Source organism: Panulirus ornatus, chromosome 49 (assembly GCF_036320965.1).
Source record: "Panulirus ornatus isolate Po-2019 chromosome 49, ASM3632096v1, whole genome shotgun sequence".
Taxonomy (NCBI): domain Eukaryota; kingdom Metazoa; phylum Arthropoda; class Malacostraca; order Decapoda; family Palinuridae; genus Panulirus; species Panulirus ornatus.
In genome coordinates, this window is record NC_092272.1 from 912,501 (window position 1) to 930,000 (window position 17,500).

General features: G+C 46.4%; 1 protein-coding gene across 1 annotated transcript in view; it reads right to left on the reverse strand.

Annotated features, from left to right (window-relative positions):
• Positions 1 to 17,500, reverse strand: part of LOC139764293 (uncharacterized) — a 182,700-nt gene that overhangs the window by 65,212 nt on the left and 99,988 nt on the right. The window contains exon 3 of the mRNA XM_071690780.1: positions 15,303 to 15,408. Within this exon, the coding sequence (XP_071546881.1) occupies positions 15,303 to 15,408 (106 nt within the window). The remainder of the gene's footprint in view (positions 1 to 15,302; positions 15,409 to 17,500) is intronic.

Below are 17,500 nucleotides of genomic sequence, written 5' to 3' on the forward strand. Positions count from 1 at the left end.
AAGGTGAACCCCCCTCCCTCCACTCATACTACCCCTACCCCACTAAGGTGAACACCCCCTCCCTCCACTTATACTACCCCCCCTACCCCACTAAGGTGAACACCCCCTCCCTCCACTTATACTACCCCCTACCCCACTAAGGTGCACCCCCCTCCCTCCACTCATACTACCCCCTACCCCACTAAGGTGAACACCCCCTCCCTCCACTTATACTACCCCCCCTACCCCACTAAGGTGAACACCCCCTCCCTCCACTCATACTACCCCTACCCCTCTAAGGTGAACACCCCCTCCCTCCACTTATACTATCCCCCTACCCCACTAAGGTGAACCCCCCTCCCTCCACTCATACTACCCCCTACCCCACTAAGGTGAACACCCCCTCCCTCCACTCATACTACCCCCTACCCCACTAAGGTGAACCCCCCTCTCTCCACTCATACTACCCCCTACCCCACTAAGGTTAGCCCCCCTCCCTCCACTCATACTACCCCCTACCCCACTAAGGTGAGCCCCCCTCCCTCCCCAACTCCAGCACCCCAGCAACTCACAGCTCCCCCAACTGTGTGTGTGTGTGTGTGTGTGTGTGTGTAGTCCTCACACTTCCCCCCCACAACCCCTCCCACATCCTTCTCTCCCCCCCCTCCCTAAACTACCCCTCCCCCTCCTCCTCCCCTCCCCCCCTACCCACGCCTCACCAGCTGCCCTGGCATGAACAGCTGGGCCCAGTTCTCCCCTCCCTCCCCCCACCTCCTTCTTCCCTCCACCTCCCCCACCTCAACACACACTCAAGTGACCCCCCTCCTCCCCTTCTCTCTCCCCCCTCTTCAAGCATGTCTACTCCTCCCCCCCTCCTTCCCTCCTCCCCCCACCTCAACACACACTTAAGTGACCCGGCTCTCCCCCCCTCCCCTTCTCTCCCCCCCTTCAAGCATGTCTACTCCTCCCCCCCTCCTTCCCTCCTCCCCCCACCTCAACACACACTCAAGTGACCCGGCTCTCCCCCCTCCCCTCCCCTTCTCTCTCCCCCCCCCTTCAAGCATGTCTACTCCTCCCCCTCCCTCCCCCCCACCATCTCCCTCCCTCGATCTTGCTCCGCGACCAGATCTTGCTCCCCCCCCCCACTAGAACACCACCAATCTACCATCTATCGGGTGCTAGAACATTATCTATCGAGTGCTCGAACACCGTCTGTCTGGTCTAGAGCACCATCTATCGGGTGCTAGAACACCACCCATCTACCTGGTGGTAGAACACCATCTATCGGGTGGTAGAACACCATCTATCAGGTGCTAGAACACCACCGATCTACCTGGTGGTAGAACACCATCTATCGGGTGCTAGAACATTATCTATCGAGTGCTCGAACACCGTCTGTCTGGTCTAGAGCACCATCTATTAGGTGCTACAACACCACCAATCTACCTGGTGGTAGAACACCATCTATCGGGTGGTAGATTATCATCTATCAGGTGCTAGAACATCACCGATCTACCTGGTGGTAGAACACCATCTATCGGGTGCCAGAACACTATCTATCGAGTGCTCGAACACCGTCTGTCTGGTCTAGAGCACCATCTATCAGGTGCTAGAACACCACCAATCTACCTGGTGGTAGAACACCATCTATCGGGTTCTAGAACACTATCTATCGAGTGCTCGAACACCGTCTGTCTGCTCTAGAGCACCATCTATCAGGTGTTAGAACACCACCGATCTACCTGGTGGTAGAACACCATCTATCGAGTGGTAGATTATCATCTATCAGGTGCTAGAACATCACCGATCTACCTGGTGGTAGAACATCATCTATCGGGAGCTAGAACACTATCTATCGAGTGCTCGAACACCGTCTGTCTGGTCTAGAGCACCATCTATCAGGTGATAGAACACCACTCGATCTACCTGGTGGTAGAACACCATCTATCGGGTGCCAGAGCACTATCTATCGAGTGCTCAAACACCGTCTGTATGGTCTAGAGCACCATCTATCAGGTGGTAGAACACCACCGATCTACCTGGTGGTAGAACACCATCTATCGGGTCCCAGAACACTATCTATCGAATGCTAGAACACCGTCTGTCTGCTCTAGAACACCATCTATCAGGTGCTAGAACACCACCGATCTATCTGGTGGTAGAACACCATCTATCGGGTGCCAGAACACTATCTATCGAGTGCTAGAACACCGTCTGTCTGGTCTAGAGCACCATCTATCAGGTGCTAGAACACCACCGATCTACCTGGTGGTAGAACACCATCTATCGGGTGGTAGAACACCATCTATCAGGCGCTAGAACACCACCATCTATCCCTGGTGGTAGAACCCCATCTATCAGTACTAGAATACCATCTATCTCGTGCCTAAACATGAAGTGGTTCTAGAACCCTATCTATCAGGCACTAGATAAGGGTTGTACCATCGCGCTCGTGCGCAATGTGGATGAATGAATGAATAATGAATGAATGAATGAATAAGCAGATATGAAGCCCAGATGAATGAATGAAGGATTAGATGAATGCGTAGATATGAGTAGATTGAGTAGATATGAAGCGCAGATGAATGAATGAATGAATAAATGAATGATGGGATGAATGAATGAATGAATAAGCAGATATGAAGCCCAGATGAATGAATGATCAGACAGATAAATGAATGAAGGATTAGATGAATGAGTAGATTGAGTAGATATGAAGCGCAGATGAATGAATGAATGAATAAATGAATGATGGGATGAATGAATGAATGAATAAGCAGATATGAAGCCCAGATGAATGAATGATCAGACAGATAAATGAATGAAGGATTAGATGAATGAGTAGATTGAGTAGATATGAAGCGCAGATGAATGAATGAATGAATAAATGAATGATGGGATGAATGAATGAATGAATAAGCAGATATGAAGCCCAGATGAATGAATGATCAGACAGATGAATGAATGAAGGATTCGATGAATGCGTAGATATGAGTAGATATGAAGCGCAGATGAATGAATGAATGAATAAATGAATGATGGGATGAATGAATGAATGAATAAGCAGATATGAAGCCTAGATGAATGAATGATCAGACAGATGAATGAATGAAGGATTAGATGAATGCGTAGATATGAGTAGATATGAAGCGCAGATGAATGAATGAATGAATGAATGAGCTGGTGTAGGGGTACGAATGAATGAAGTGCATGAACAAAGGGGTTGTGGTAACTCAAGGGTGAGCGTTGTGGTAACTCAGAGATGAGCGATGTGGTAACTCAAGGGAAAGCGTTGTGGTAACTCGAGGGAGAGCGTTGTGGTAACTCAAGAGTGAGCGTTGTGGTAACTCAAAGGAGACCGTTGTGGTAACTCGAGGGGGAGCGTTGTGGTAACTCAAGGGGGAGCGTTGTGGTAACTCAAGGGTGAGCGTTGTGGTAACTCAAGGGTGAGCGTTGTGGTAACTCAAGGGAGAGCGTTGTGGTAACTCAAGGGTGAGCGTTGTGGTTACTCAAGAGTGAGCGTTGTGGTAACTCAAGGGAGAGCGCTGTGGTAACTCAAGGGGGAGCGTTGTGGTAACTCAAGGGGTGAGCGTTGTGGTAACTCAAGGGGGAGCGTTGTGGTAACTCAAGGGGGAGCGTTGTGGTAACTCAAGGGGGAGCGTTGTGGTAACTCAAGGGGGACCGTAGTGGTAACTCAAGGGGGAGCGTTGTGGTAACTCAAGGGGGAGCGTTGTGGTAACTCAAGGGGGAGCGCTGTGGTAACTCAAGGGGGAGCGTTGTGGTAACTCAAGGGAGAGCGCTGTGGTAACTCAAGGGGGAGCGCTGTGGTAACTCAAGGGGGAGCGTTGTGGTAACTCAAGGGAGAGCGTTGTGGTAACTCGAGGGGGAGCGTTGTGGTAACTCAAGGGGGAGCGTTGTGGTAACTCAAGGGGGAGCGCTGTGGTAACTCAAGGGGGAGCGTTGTGGTAACTCAAGGGAGAGCGTTGTGGTAACTCAAGGGGGAGCGTTGTGGTAACTCAAGGGAGAGCGCTGTGGTAACTCAAGGGGGAGTGTTGTGGTAACTCAAGGGGTGAGCGTTGTGGTAACTCAAGGGGGAGCGTTGTGGTAACTCAAGGGGGAGCGTTGTGGTAACTCAAGGGGGAGCGTTGTGGTAACTCAAGGGGGACCGTAGTGGTAACTCAAGGGGGAGCGTTGTGGTAACTCAAGGGGGAGCGTTGTGGTAACTCAAGAGTGAGCGTTGTGGTAACTCAAGGGGGAGCGTTGTGGTAACTCAAGGGGTGAGCGTTGTGGTAACTCAAGGGAGAGCATTGTGGTAACTCAAGGGGGAGCGCTGTGGTAACTCAAAGGTGAGCGTTGTGGTAACTCAAGGGGGAGCGCTGTGGTAACTCAAGGGGGAGCGTTGTGGTAACTCAAGGGAGAGCGTTGTGGTAACTCAAGGGGGGAGCGTTGTGGTAACTCAAGAGTGAGCGTTGTGGTAACTCAAGGGGGAGCGCTGTTGGTAACTCAAGGGGTGAGCGTTGTGGTAACTCAAGGGAGAGCGTTGTGGTAACTCAAGGGGGAGCGCTGTGGTAACTCAAAGGTGAGCGTTGTGGTAACTCAAGGGGGAGCGCTGTGGTAACTCAAGGGGGAGCGTTGTGGTAACTCAAGGGGGAGCGCTGTGGTAACTCAAGGGGGAGCGCTGTGGTAACTCAAGGGGTGAGCGTTGTGGTAACTCAAGGGAGAGCGTTGTGGTAACTCAAGGGGGAGCGCTGTGGTAACTCAAAGGTGAGCGTTGTGGTAACTCAAGGGGGAGCGCTGTGGTAACTCAAGGGGGAGCGTTGTGGTAACTCAAGGGGGAGCGCTGTGGTAACTCAAGGGGGAGCGCTGTGGTAACTCAAGGGGGAGCGTTGTGGTAACTCAAGGGGGAGCGTTGTGGTAACTCAAGGGGGAGCGCTGTGGTAACTCAAGGGGGAGCGTTGTGGTAACTCAAGGGGGACGTTGTGGTAACTGAAAGGGTGAGCGTTGTGGTAACTCAAGGGGAGCGTTGTGGTAACTCAAGGGGAGCGCTGTGGTAACTCAAGGGGGAGCGTTGTGGTAACTCAAGGGAGAGCGCTGTGGTAACTCAAGGGGGAGCGCTGTGGTAACTCAAGGGGGAGCGTTGTGGTAACTCAAGGGAGAGCGTTGTGGTAACTCAAGGGGGAGCGTTGTGGTAACTCAAGGGGAAGCGTTGTGGTAACTCAAGGGGGAGCGCTTGTGGTAACTCAAGGGGGAGCGTTGTGGTAACTCAAGGGAGAGCGTTGTGGTAACTCAAGGGGGAGCGTTGTGGTAACTCAAGGGGAGAGCGCTGTGGTAACTCAAGGGGGAGCGTTGTGGTAACTCAAGGGGGAGCGTTGTGGTAACTCAAGGGGGAGCGTTGTGGTAACTCAAGGGGGAGCGTTGTGGTAACTCAAGGGGGAGCGTTGTGGTAACTCAAGGGGGACCGTAGTGGTAACTCAAGGGGGAGCGTTGTGGTAACTCAAGGGGGAGCGTTGTGGTAACTCAAGGTGAGCGTTGTGGTAACTCAAGGGGGAGCGTTGTGGTAACTCAAGGGGTGAGCGTTGTGGTAACTCAAGGGAGAGCATTGTGGTAACTCAAGGGGGAGCGCTTGTGGTAACTCAACGGTGAGCGTTGTGGTAACTCAAGGGGGAGCGCTGTGGTAACTCAAGGGGGAGCGTTGTGGTAACTCAAGGGAGAGCGTTGTGGTAACTCAAGGGGGAGCGTTGTGGTAACTCAAGAGTGAGCGTTGTGGTAACTCAAGGGGGAGCGCTGTGGTAACTCAAGGGGTGAGCGTTGTGGTAACTCAAGGGAGAGCGTTTTGGTAACTCAAGGGGGAGCCCCTGTGTAACTAAAAGGTGAGCGTTGTGTAACTCAAGGGGGAGCGCTGTGGTAACTCAAGGGGGAGCGTTGTGGTAACCCCAAGGGGGAGCGCCTGTGGTAACTCAAGGGGAGCGTTTGTTTTTAACTCAAGGGGAGCGTTGTGGTAACTCAAGGGGGAAGCGCTGTGGTAACTAAAGGGGGGTGAGCGTTGTGGTAACTCAAGGGGGGCGTTGTGGTAACTCAAGGGGGAGCGTTTGGTAACTCAAGGGGGGGGTTGTGGTAACTAAGGGGGGAGCTTTGTGGTAACTCAAGGGGGAAAGCGTTGTGGAAACCCCCAAGGGGAGCGCTGTGGCAACTCAAAGGGAGCGTTGTGGTAATAAAGGGGGGGAGCGCTTTTGGTAACTCAAGGGGCGTTGTGGAAACTCAAGGGGGGCGCTGGGGTTTAACTCAGGGTGAGGTTTGGGGAAACCTCAAGGGAGAGCGTTGGGGTAACTGAAAGGGTGGGGCGTTTTTGGGTAACTCAAGGGGGCGTTGTGTAACTCAAGGGAGAGTGCTGTGGTAACTCAAGGGGGGAGCGTTGTGGTAAACACGGGGGGGAGCGTTGTGGTAACTGAAGTGTGAGCGTTGTGGTAACTAAAGGGGTTGAGCGTTGTGGCAACTCAAGGGAGAGCGTTGTGGTAATGAAAGGGTGAGCGTTTTGGAAAACTAAAGGGGAGCGTTGTGTAACTCAAGGGAGAGTGCTGTGGTAACTAAAGGGTGGGGCGTTGTGGAAACTCAAGGGGAGAGCGTTGTGGTAACTGAAAGGGTGAGGTTGTGGTAACTCAAGGGGGAGCGTTTGGTTAACTCAAGGGAGAGCGCTGTTGGTAACTCAAGGGAGAGCGTTGTGGTAACTGAAATGGAGGGGCATTGTGGGTAATCAAGGGGGGAGCGCTGTGGTAACTAAAGGGAGCGCTGTGGTAACTAAAGGGGGTGAGCATTGTGGTAACTCAAGGGTGAGCGTTGTGGTAACTAAAGGGGAGAGCGCTTTTGGTAACTAAAGGGAAGCGTTGTGGTAACTGAAATGAGAGCATTGTGGTAACTCAAAGGAGTGCGTTGTGGTAACCCCAAAGGAGAGCGCTGTGGTAACTCAAGGGAGAGCAGTTCACCAGTTTTGAGAGAGAGAAGGGGGGAGGGGATTGTGGGCTTCCGCGTCACCATGTAACTCCAGCTGTTGTCTCTCTCTCCTTCTCTCTCTCTCTCTCCTCTTTCTCTCTCTCTCTCTTCTCTCTCTCTCTCTCTCTCTCCTTGTCCGTCTTTTGTGGGTGTGTGTGTGGGGGTGTGTCTGTCTGTTTTTGTTTGTCTCTCTCTCTCTCTCTCTTTCCTTCTCTTTTCTCTCTCTCTCTCTCTCTCTCCTCTCTCTCTCTCTCTCTCTCTGTGTGTGTGTTGTGTGTGTGTGTGTGTGTGTGGGGGGGGAGGGTTTTGGGGTTTGGGGGGGGGTGAAGGTAGTTTGGTGTGTTTTTGGGGTGCCAAAGGCAGAGAGGGGGCAAAGGAAAGAAGAAAAGGGGGGTGGTTAAAGGAGGAAGAAAAAAGAGAAAGAAAGTTAAGGAGGGGGGGAGAGAGAGAGAGAGAGAGGGGAAATGAAAATTAAGAAAAAGAGGGAGTGGGGTTGAGAAGGAGAGAGAGAGAGAGAGAGGGGAGAGAAGGGAAGGGGGGGGGAGGAGAGAGGAGAGGGTCAAAAACTAATCGCGCAATAAAACAGTTTCTAGGAGTTTTCTTTGAGGCCCGTGGTCGCCTCTCTCTTCTCTCTCTCTCTCTTCTTTTCTCTCTCTCTCTCATCTCCTCTCTCTCTCTCTCTCTCTCCTCTCTCTCTCCCCTCTCTCTCGTAAGGGGCTACGTAATATCTATGGATCTTGTTTTGGTTCGGATTATCTATAAGCCTCTCTGTCTATAATTCCTCTCGACCGCCTCTCTGTCTATAATTCCTCTCGACCATCATCTATATAAGTCTCTCTGTCTACAATTCCCCTCAACCATCATCTATAAGTCTCTCTGTCTATAATTCCTCTCGACCATCATCTATAAGTCTCTCTGTCTATAATCCCCCTCAACCATCATCTATAAGTCTCTCTGTCTATAATTCCCCTCAACCATCATCTATAAGTCTCTCTGTCTATAATCCCCCTCAACCATCATCAAAAAGCCTCTCTGTCTATAATTCCCCTCAACCATCATCTATAAGCCTCTCTGTCTATAATTCCCTTCAACCATCATCTATAAGTCTCTCTGTCTATAATTCCCCTCAACCATAATCTATAAGCCTCTCTGTCTATACTCCCCCTCAACCATCATCTATAAGCCTCTCTATCTATAATCCCCCTCAACCATCATCTATAAGCCTCTCTGTCTATAATTCCTCTCAACCATCATCTATAAGCCTCTCTATCTATAATCCCCCTCAACCATCATCTATAAGCCTCTCTATCTATAATTCCCCCTCAACCATCATCTATAAGCCTCTCTATCTATAATTCTTCTCAACCATCATCTATAAGCCTCTCTATCTATAATTCCCCTCAACCATCATCTATAAGCCTCTCTATCTATAATTCTTCTCAACCATCATCTATAAGCCTCTCTATCTATAATTCCTCTCAACCATCATCTATAAGCCTCTCTATCTATAATCCCCCTCAACCATCATCTATAAGCCTCTCTATCTATAATTCCCCTCAACCATCATCTATAAGCCTCTCTATCTATAATTCTTCTCAACCATCATCTATAAGCCTCTCTATCTATAATTCCCCTCAACCATCATCTATAAGCCTCTCTATCTATAATTCTTCTCAACCATCATCTATAAGCCTCTCTATCTATAATTCCTCTCAACCATCATCTATAAGCCTCTCTGTCTATATTAACAACCACAATCAACTACCACCATCAACAACCACAATCAGCTACCACCATCAACAACCACAATCAACTACCACCATCAACAACCACAATCAGCTATCACCATCAACAACCACAATCAACTACCACCATCAACAACCACAATCAGCTACCACCATCAACAACCACAATCAGCTACCACTATCAACAACCACAATCAGCTACCACCATCAACAACCACAATCAACTACCACCAACAACCACAATCAGCTACCACCATCAACAACCACAATCAACTACCACCATCAACAACCACAATCAGCTACCACCATCAACAACCACAATCAACTACCACCATCAACAACCACAATCAGCTACCACCATCAACAACCACAATCAGCTACCACTATCAACAACCACAATCAGCTACCACCAACAACCACAACCACTATCAACCACAATCAGCTACCACTATCAACAACCACAATCAACTACCACCATCAACAACCACAATCAGCCACCACCATCACAACCACAATCAGCTACCACCATCAACAACAACAATCAGCTACCATCAACAACCACAACCACTATCAACCACAATCAGCTACCACTATCAACAACCACAACCACCTACCACTATCAACAACCACAATCAGCTACCACCCCAAACAACCACAACCACCTACCACTATCAACAACCACAATCAGCTACCACTATCAACAACCACAATCAGCTACCACTATCAACAACCACAATCACCTACCACTATCAACAACCACAACCACCATCCCACTCTCAACAACCACAATCAGCTACCACCCCCAAACAACCACAAAAACCAAACCACCATCAACAACCACAATCAGCTACCACTATCAACAACCACAATCAGCTACCACCTCAACAACCACAATCAGCTACCACCCAAAACAACCACAACCACCTACCACTATCAACAACCACAACCAACTACCACTATCAACAACCACAATCAGCTACCACATCAACAACCACAACCACCTCCCACACTCTCAACAACCACAATCAGCTACCACCCAAACAACCACAACCACCTACCACTATCAACAACCACAATCACTACCACTATCAACAACCACAACACCTACCACTCTAAACAACCACAATCACTAACCACCCCAAACAACCACAACACCTACCCCCTATCAACAACCACAATCAGCTACCACTATCACAACCACAATCACCTACCACCATCACAACAACCACAATCAGCTACCACAAACAACCACAACTAACCACTATCACAACCACAATCAGCTACCACTAACAACCACAACCACCTACCACTATCAACAACCACAATCAGCTACCACCCCCAAACAACCACAACCACCTACCACTATCAACAACCACAATCAGCCTACCACTATCAACAACCACAACCAGCTCCACTATCAACACAATCAGCTACACTCAACAACCACAACCACCTACCACTATCAACAACCACAATCACCTACCACTATCAAACCACAACCACCTCCCACTCTCAACAACCACAATCAGCTACCACCCCAAACAACCACAACCACCTACCACCTATCAACAACCACAATCAGCTACCACCATCAACCACCACAACCACTATCACAACCACAATCAGCTACCACTACCTCAACAACACACTACCACTATCAACAACCAACCCTACCACCTACAACAACCACACACATATCAACAACACAACCTCCCACTCTCAACCACCAAACCACAATCAGCTACCACACCCTCATCACACAAAACACACCCACTCCAACCACAACACCTACCACTATCAACAAACAACACTACCACCATACAACCCACTACACCCTATCAAACCACAATCAGCTACCACTATCATCAACCACAACCCTCATCACAACACATCACCACCCCAATCACAACCACAAACACCTACCACTTATCACACAACCACAATCAGCTACCACCTATCAACAACCACAATCATCCTACCACTATCAACAACCCCAACCCCCCACTCACAAACCACAATCAGCTACCACCCAAACAACCACAACCACCTACCACCTATCAACCCAACACACCCCCAACCACCAACAAACCACTACAACAACCACAATCACCTCCCCATCAACAAACCACCACAACACCTACACACCCAAACAACCCCACACCCACCTACCACTATCAACAACCACAATCACCTACCACTATCAACAACCACAATCACCTACCACCCCAAACAACCACAACCACCTACCACTATCAACAACCACAACCACCTACCACTATCAACAACCACAATCACCTACCACCCCAAACAACCACAACCACCTACCACTATCAACAACCACAATCAGCTATCACTATCAACAACCACAACCACCTCCCACTATCAACAACCACAATCAGCTACCACTATCAACAACCACAATCAGCTACTAACAACAACCACCACAACCACTATCAACAACCACAACCACCTCCCACTCTCAACAACCACAATCAGCTACCACCATCAACCACCACAACCACTATCAACAAACACAATCAGCTACCACTTTCAACAACCACAATCACCTACCACCCCAAACAACCACAACCACCTACCACTATCAACAACCACAATCAGCTACCACTATCAACAACCACAACCACCTCCCACTCTCAACAACCACAATCAGCTACCACCATCAACCACCACAACCACTATCAACAACCACAATCAGCTACCACCACCCTCAACCACCACAACCACTATCAACAACCACAACCAGCTACCACCAACAACCACAATCAGCTACCACCAACAACCACTACAACCACTATCAACAACCACAATCAGCTACCACCAACAACAACCACTACAACCACTATCAACAACCACAATCAGCTACCACCAACAACAACCACTACAACCACTATCAACAACCACAATCAGCTACCACCAACAACCACTACAACCACTATCAACAACCACAATCAGCTACCACCAACAACCACTACAACCACTATCAACAACCACAATCAGCTACCACCAACAACAACCACTACAACCACTATCAACAACCACAATCAGCTACCACCAACAACAACCACTACAACCACTATCAACAACCACAATCAGCTACCACCCCAAACAACCACAACCACCTACCAATATCAACAACCACAATCAGCTACCACCATCAACAACCACAACCACCTACCAATATCAACAACCACAATCACCTACCACCATCAACAACCACAACCACCTACCACCATCAACAACCACAATCACCTACCACCATCAACAACCACAATCACCTACCACCATCAACAACCACAATCAGTTACCACCATCAACAACCACAATCAGCTACCACCATCAACAACCACAATCAGCTACCACTATCAACAACCACAACCACCTCCCACTCTCAACAACCACAATCAGCTACCACCCCAAACAACCACAACCACCTACCACTATCAACAACCACAATCAGCTACCACTATCAACAACCACAACCACCTCCCACTCTCAACAACCACAATCACCTACCACCCCAAACAACCACAACCACCTACCACTCTCAACAACCACAATCATCTACCACTATCAACAACCACAATCAACTACCACCACCATCAACCACCACAACCACTATCAACAACCACAATCAGTTGCCAACCATCAACAACCACAATCAGCTACCACCATCAACAACCACAATCAGTTACCACCATCAACAACCACAATCAACAACCACAATCACCTACCACCATCAACAACCACAATCAGCTACCATCAACCACCACAACCACTATCAGTTACCACCACCCAGCCAAGTCTAACATAACCCCCCCCCCCCCCCCAGGACCGTCCTAAGACATCAAGACTTGGTCTTCAGACGCCGGCCCGTCCCCCAAGACTAAGTCGTGGGATTCGAACCGGAAGCCTTACAACTGTGCTCGCCTTTGACCCCCATACATGGTGGCTGGTGCTGGAAGGCTTATGGCAATGGTCAACAATGCAATACATAGAGGAGGGGTGGGTGGGTGAAGGGGAGGGCAAAGATATGAGGTGATAATATGAGATAAGAGGTGATAATATGAGATAAGAGATGATAATGAGATGAGGTGATAACATGAGATTAGAGGTGATAATACGAGATAAGAGGTGTTATATAAGTGATAATATGAGATAAGAGGTGATAATACGAGATAAGAGATGATAATATGAGATAAGAGGTGATAATATGAGATAAGAGATGATAATGAGATGAGGTGATAACATGAGATTAGAGGTGATAATACGAGATAAGAGGTGTTATATAAGTGATAATATGAGATAAGAGGTGATAATACGAGATAAGAGATGATAATATGAGATAAGAGGTGATAATATGAGATAAGAGATGATAATGAGATGAGGTGATAACATGAGATTAGAGGTGATAATACGAGATAAGAGGTGTTATATAAGTGATAATATGAGATAAGAGGTGATAATACGAGATAAGAGATGATAATATGAGATAAGAGGTGATAATATGAGATAAGAGATGATAATGAGATGAGGTGATAACATGAGATTAGAGGTGATAATACGAGATAAGAGGTGTTATATAAGTGATAATATGAGATAAGAGGTGATAATACGAGATAAGAGATGATAATATGAGATAAGAGGTGATAATATGAGATAAGAGATGATAATGAGATGAGGTGATAACATGAGATTAGAGGTGATAATACGAGATAAGAGGTGTTATATAAGTGATAATATGAGATAAGAGGTGATAATACGAGATAAGAGATGATAATATGAGATAAGAGGTGATAATATGAGATATGAGGTGATAATACGAGATAAGAGGTGTTATATAAGTGATAATATGAGATAAGAGGTGATAATACGAGATAAGAGGTGATAATACGAGATAAGAGGTGATAATACGAGATAAGAGGTGATAATATGAGATAAGAGGTGATAATACGAGATAAGAGGTGATAATATGAGATAAGAGGTGATAATACGAGATAAGAGGTGTTATATAAATGATAATATGAGATAAGAGGTGATAATACGAGATAAGAGGTGATAATACGAGATAAGAGGTGTTATGTAAGTGATAATATGAGATAAGAGGTGATAATAAGAGACGAGAGGTGATAATATGAGATAACAGGTGATAATATAAGAGGTGATAACGAGATAAGTGGTGTTATATGAGATAAGTGATGAGATAAGAGGTGATAATACGAGATAACAGGTGATAAAACGAGATAAAGTGGTAATGGAAGAGAAGAGTTGATGATAAAGATAAAAGGTGACAGGAAGAGAGATAAAGTGATAATGAGAGATAAGATCTATGAGGTGATAATAAGAGATAAGAGGTGACGATAAGACAGATGATGGGATAACTGGACAGACGAGGTGATAATTGGACAGATGAGGTGATAATTGGACAGACGAGGTGATAATAAGAGATAAATGGAGATAACGAGAGATAAGAGATGACATTGCGAGATAACAGGTCATAATACAGTAGCAACAAAGGCACGTGGTACGTGTAAACAAGACGTGTAAACACGTCCACAGCAAAGTTACACGTGGCACACGCAAACAATACGTGATATGAAAAATCAGTTCGTGGTGTGTAAACAAATTTGTACGTGGTAAGTGTAAACAAATTTGTTTACATATGAGACCGCACTGTACAAACAAAATTACGTGGCACATGAAAAATATGCCGTATATGTAAACAACACAGTAAGTGTTGTCTATAAACAAAACTACAGGGATTATGTAAACAAAATAGTTCAGTGGCTTATGTAAACAAACAGTAAGTGGTTTATGTACACAAAACAGTGCGTGGTAAACATAAACAATTATCCCGTGGTATGTGAAAACAAATAAAAACATATGTAAAAAAAAAAAGTATTTCACACATGCAACAAAGAAAAATACTACGTGACTTATGTAGACAAAGCCACAAACAACGCAAACAACTGTGTGTGTCATCTGTAGCGCATCACTTGACAGGTAAACAATATGGCACGTGTAAACAATGCGTTTTATGGACCGACTCCTAGGGGTGGATGAACAGCTGGGTTGACTGTGGACCGACTGACGTATCCAGGATTCGAACCTGTGCGTTCGACGCTATCAAAGAACACACACGAAGTACATGAAACAAGTCGTACGTGGTACACGACACCAAACCACACGTGTTACATGTCAACAAACCACACGTGGTGCACGTCCGCGCATGTCAACAAAAAGCGCGCGCACGTGGGCGGAGGGCGGGGGGGGGGGGGGCGACGTCAACAAAAGTCAGCTGATCCTCATCCGGGCGGGCGGGCGGGGGGGGGGGGGGGGGGGGGGGGGGGCGATGTCAACAAAAATCAGCTGATACTCATCCGGGCGGGCGGGGGGCTGATGTCAACAAAAATCAGCTGATACTCATCCGGGTGTGGCGGGGGGCCGACGTCAACAAAAATCAGCTGATACTCATCTGGGCGGGCGGGGGGCCGGCCGATGTCAACAAAAGTCAGCTGATACTCACCAGGGCGGGCGGGGGGCCGATGTCAACAAAAGTCAGCTGATACTCACCAGGGCGGGCTGGACGCGACGCAGCTGCAGCAGCCAATTGTAGTTCTCCCGCAGGCATCGCCAGGCCCCCTCCACATATTGGCTGATCTCAGGCACCGACAACACACTTGAAGTACCAAAAGAAGAACACGTTAGTAAAAGGCAGAATAAAACATATAAATATATATATATATATATATATATATATATATATATATATATATATATATATATATATATATATATATATATATGTTTACATGTTTACATGTTTACCAAATGGCGTCCTAGCTTCGTCTCTTCGATGTATATCAGCTGACTGTTATATTTCTCTCTTGTGTCTCCCCTGATGATGTGATTATTACACGAAAGAGCACTTGGGAACTTAACATGTTTCATCACATCATCAGAGGAGATAAAGGAAAGAAATATCATAGTCAAAACTGTGATCAGCTGTACAGTTAACCCCTAATTATAATTATCATCCTATTAATGGGCCTTCCAGATGCCTTTATCCTAACTTGGATCAATTTTGGGTTTAGGTCCAAAAGGCCATCTTCACCACACCATTATCTCCACTACACCGTCATCTTCACTATACCTTTATCATCACTACCTACTTATCTTTACTATACACTTTATCAATGTTACCTTACCTTCACTATACACTTTATGAATGCTGACTTATCTTCACTATACACTTTACGAATGCTGACTTACCTTCACTATACAATCTATGAAAGCTGACTTATCTTCACTATACACTTTATGAATGCTGACTTACCTTCACTATACACTATATGAATGCTGACTTATCTTCACTATACACTTTATGAATGCTGACTTATCTTCACTATACACTTTATGAATGCTGACTTATCTTCACTATACACTTTATGAAAGGTGACATCTTCAAAATACACTTTATGAAAGCTGACATCTTCAAAATACACTTTATGAATGCTGACCTATCTTCACTCTACACTTTATCTTCATCAATGTTACCTTATCTTCACTATACACTCAACACCTTAAAATAACCTAAGCAAATTATATTTTCACTTACGTACTTATCTTCACTATACACTCAACCTCTTAATATGACCCAAGCAAATTATATTTTCACTTACATCCTTATCTTCACTATACACTCAACATCTTAATATGACCCAAGCAAATTATATTTACACTTACATCCTTATCTTCACTATACACTCAACACCTTAAAATGACCTAAGCAAATTATATTTACACTTACATCCTTATCTTCACTATACACTCAACACCTTAAAATAACCCGGGCAAATTATATTTACACTTACATCCTTATCTTCACTATACACTCAACACCTTAAAATAACCCGGGCAAATTATATTTACACTTATATCGTTATCTTCACTATACACTCAACACCTAAAATGACCCAAGCAAATTATATTTACACTTACATCCTTATCTTCACTATAACCACACACACATACACACACTCAAAATTTGTCCATCACACAAGCGATGAGTTAGGGGTGACTTGATCACAAGGACATTTTCAACCCAATTTGGAACATGTCAAAGATCGACCATTATTATTTCCCTCGTAAGATGCAGCTACAGAAAAAAACCCAAAGGACACCACAAACCTGTTATCAGATAAGAAAAGCGGTTGTGAAACACCAATGGCAAAATAAACAATAGAAGTTGGTTTTGTAGAGAATATAAATATATATATATATATATATATATATATATATATATATATATATATATATATATATATATATATATATATATATATGGAAAAGGTACGAATGATGGGGAGGCCCCCACGAGCAATATACTCCTAAATATATGATTAAAAGACTCCCTCGCTCACTGCGATCAATGTATTGATCCATACAAATCACTGCTTGCCCTGCTCCTCCTGCTCCTGCTTCTCCTCCTCTCGCTGTCGCTGCTGCTCCTCCTCCTCCCGCTGCCTCTGCTCCTCCCTGGCCCGTCTCCGGAGCCGTATGCGCGAGTTCAATCGGTTGTACACACCGCCGTAGTCGCCCGTCTCGAACTCCCTCTTCTTCACCTGGTGCTCGAACACGGTGCTGGGCATCCTCGTCCTCGAGAGCTGGGAGTGGAAGGCGACCCGTTTCTTGACGACGTCGAAGAGGACCCAGAGGTTCACGTTGCTCACCCGGGTCCTATTCCGGAAGCGGGAGACCCTGTTCCGTCT